The following is a 3,175-nucleotide window of genomic DNA, read 5'->3' on the forward strand; positions in this document are numbered from 1 at the left end:
CAGAGTCCGAGGATGAGAGGACCTCCGTGATAGGCGGAATACAGTGTCAAATGCCTATCACAGAACGGAACGCCAGGAGGAAGCCGCGACTTTTAAAAAATGGACGCCCGTCAAGAATTCAGGTACTCGGGCACAGTGAGACTTCAATGGGCACAGTGAGGTATGGCACGGTGAGACTGCAATGGGCACAGTGAGGTATGGCATAGTGAGACTGCAATGGGCACAGTGAGGTTGCAAATGGGCACAGTGAGGCATGCAAATGGGCATTGTTGATCCTCTTTTCCGCTTACAGTAGCTGCTGCATTCTCACCCTAGGCTTATACTCGAGTCAATATGTTTTCCCAGGTTTTGTGGTAAAATTAGGTCCTCGGCTTATACTCGAGTATATACGGTAAGTTTAAATTCAAGGCAATTTTGGTTCTACCATGATAGACACAGTAACATTTGAGGTCATTCATCTACATTTAGAGGCAATGAAATATGGAAACAGCAGACATGTTTTTTTTATTACAGACCAACATAAGATCATTTTTAAATACAATTCCTGGTGTCTTTAAACAGTTAACAATTCTGAAAAAAAAAAATGAAAATAAAGGCTAGTGTCACCATGTGACATCTTCATACCACTGGTATCACATTTAAGTACTGATTCAACAGATGAGTTCATGTTCTAGTTATTATAAGTCCATGTGCAACTCCACTTCAGATCTTGACACAAAGGCACTTGCTGGGTACACATCTCTCCACTTCTACTGTCATGCATTTTTCCTTGTGTTTCATATTTATTATGTGTTTTTAGTGCTTTTTAAATGTTTTTTTTTTCAATGCATTTTTTCATGAGCTTCCATGTAATTCAATGGACCAGAAAATTGTGGATCAATGCTTAAAACATTGGAATGTCTCAATTTTTGCTACATAGCACACAGATGTGAGGAGCCTCATTGTAAACATTGTATTTTCATGACGCATGCATTTTTATGCCCTGTAAAATGCACATGAAAGCACACAGGTGTGAATAAGGCCTTATATAACCACCAGAATAGGAGCAAGTGATGCACCCACCCTGTGGTATCAGAATCAAAATGAATGATTAGTGAACCAATTTAGAAATAAAGCCCTGAATTCTGAAACTTGATTTTGTGGATTGCTGAATTACAGGCTCTGCATTTCTATATCCAGAAGAATACATATTAATTAGCAGCAGCCAATCACATGGAAGATAGGGAGAGTATACATATCATCTAGACAAGTACACTGCAGAGGACATTTTATGAAGTGATATCAGCTTATCCTTAAATAATTAACTTTAGTAACTGTCATAGTTTAGCGCTTTAAGCTGCAAACCTGATTACAGCTCTTGTCAAAACTACAGTGATGACAAATTACAGATGGATGAACTCTGGGGGAAAAAAAGCAGTTCTAGCTAATGAAAGATGTATGAGGTAACTTGAAAAGCCTTTTTTTTTTTTTTTTTTTTTTATAATAGAACCAGTATTGTCCCTCAAATGTGTTCCCAGCTCACATCTTCATAGAAAGATGGAAGAGCTTGAAAAATGAGAACTATTTTTAAACAAGCTATCCTTTGGTAATCACAATGACCTGACTCTTTGAGACAGTCCAGCATAGGCTCTGTTCTGTGTATGGGTTTCATGTAGGAGGTAAACAAGTCATTCCCCTATCCATTGCCAGTCAAAAGTCGAACTATCACTCCTATTAGAAGCATTATCACTGCTAAAAACACAACCGGTCCCCTTCGCAGTATTAGCTGCTTGGTGGAGAGAGCTTCACCCACTACATTCACAGCTTCTAGGGATGAGTCTTCTTCTAGCACCAGATGCTCTGTATGACTGAACCCAATATCTGGGACAATAACTGCACCTGTAAAATCCTGATCCACAATAGAATAGCCAGTATGGCAAGACTGAACGTCACCTGCATAAAAAAAGTCAGAAAATACCATTGTAATATCCACCATCTTCAAAACCTTTATATAAATGGCGACTAAACAAAAAAAAAATGGCTAGCACAGGTTCTCTCATAGCATTACTCATTTAAATAAAAGGCAAAATAAGAATAAACTGTTTCAAAAGTACAAATTCTATACAGTGTTTTTGTACACTTGCCATTTGTAACTGCGTCAAACTGGGTGATGGAATATTCCACTGCTGAGGTGCTGGATACAGGATTTTTTTTCTCCGATTTTACTCCTGCTCGAATCTGAGCCTAAAAAAAAAAAAAAAAAAAATGAATGATTTTCATTACTTAGTCTTCGAAAACATATTAAGGCAACATTAAGGGCCAGGATACACTGGTGATTTTGTAGCAGCGATTAATTGTTCTACAAATTGCAAATTCTAGCTCTACAGCAATTTGTAGCTAGCAACATAATCACTATAGTGGCTGGTCATTTAGCTGAGAAGCAATTTTCTGCAACCACAACTTACATGGTGCATAAATATTGTGATTGGACATCAAGCGGCTGATTTACTAAAACCAGAAAGTGCAAAATCTGGTGCATGGTAGCCAATCAGCTTCTAACTTCAGCTTGTTCAATTAAGCTTTGACAAAAAAATAATGGTTTCTATGCAGATCTACACCAGATTTTGCACTCTCCAACCCCCAAATGTCACTGTGTAGAGGTGGTGAAAAAACGCTGGAAAGAGAGCAACGAAAGGGTGTTTGCGATAACAGGGATCCAATTGAGGACAGGTGGGTTCAGCCTATAGGGAGTCGGGGTGCAGTTGGAGCAATGCTGTGTTTAAGGGTCCTTTCACACAGGCAGTCCGCCCGGCGGAATCAGCTTTGCTCAGCGGGGGATCGATTCGCTGATCCCTGCTGAGCAGGTGGATGACAGGTCACTTTGCAGAGACGGACCTGTCAGAGTCCCGCTCTCTTCTATGGGGAGATCAGATGAAAAACTGACTACCTGTCCATTTTTATCCGATCCGCCAGACGGATGGAAAATAGGGTCACCATCCATCTGAATTTGGCGGACAGGATCGGATTGGATAGCAGCGGGTGTCAGCGAACATGTCACCGCTGACATCCGCCGCTCACCGGGAGTGAATGGAGGTTCCAATCAGGTCCGCCTGAAAAACAGACAGGCGGACCTGATCGGAAAGCCTGTGTGAAAGGGGCCTAAGTCAATGCAGTGAAACACATGAACACCCTGACT

At 40.7% G+C, this 3,175-nt stretch overlaps 1 protein-coding gene across 1 annotated transcript in view; it reads right to left on the bottom strand.

Annotated features, from left to right (window-relative positions):
• Positions 1-479: 479 nt before the first annotated feature.
• The window catches only part of LOC120926670 (multidrug and toxin extrusion protein 2-like), a 90,203-nt gene continuing 87,507 nt past the window's right edge, over positions 480-3,175 (bottom strand). Inside the window, exons 16-17 of the mRNA XM_040336793.1 lie at positions 2,124-2,223; positions 480-1,932 (exon numbers count right to left, since the gene is read on the bottom strand). Coding sequence (XP_040192727.1) covers positions 1,676-1,932; positions 2,124-2,223 — 357 coding nt within the window. The 3' untranslated portion in view covers positions 480-1,675. The remainder of the gene's footprint in view (positions 1,933-2,123; positions 2,224-3,175) is intronic.

Source organism: Rana temporaria, chromosome 2 (assembly GCF_905171775.1).
Source record: "Rana temporaria chromosome 2, aRanTem1.1, whole genome shotgun sequence".
In the NCBI taxonomy this organism is placed as follows: Eukaryota; Metazoa; Chordata; class Amphibia; order Anura; family Ranidae; genus Rana; species Rana temporaria.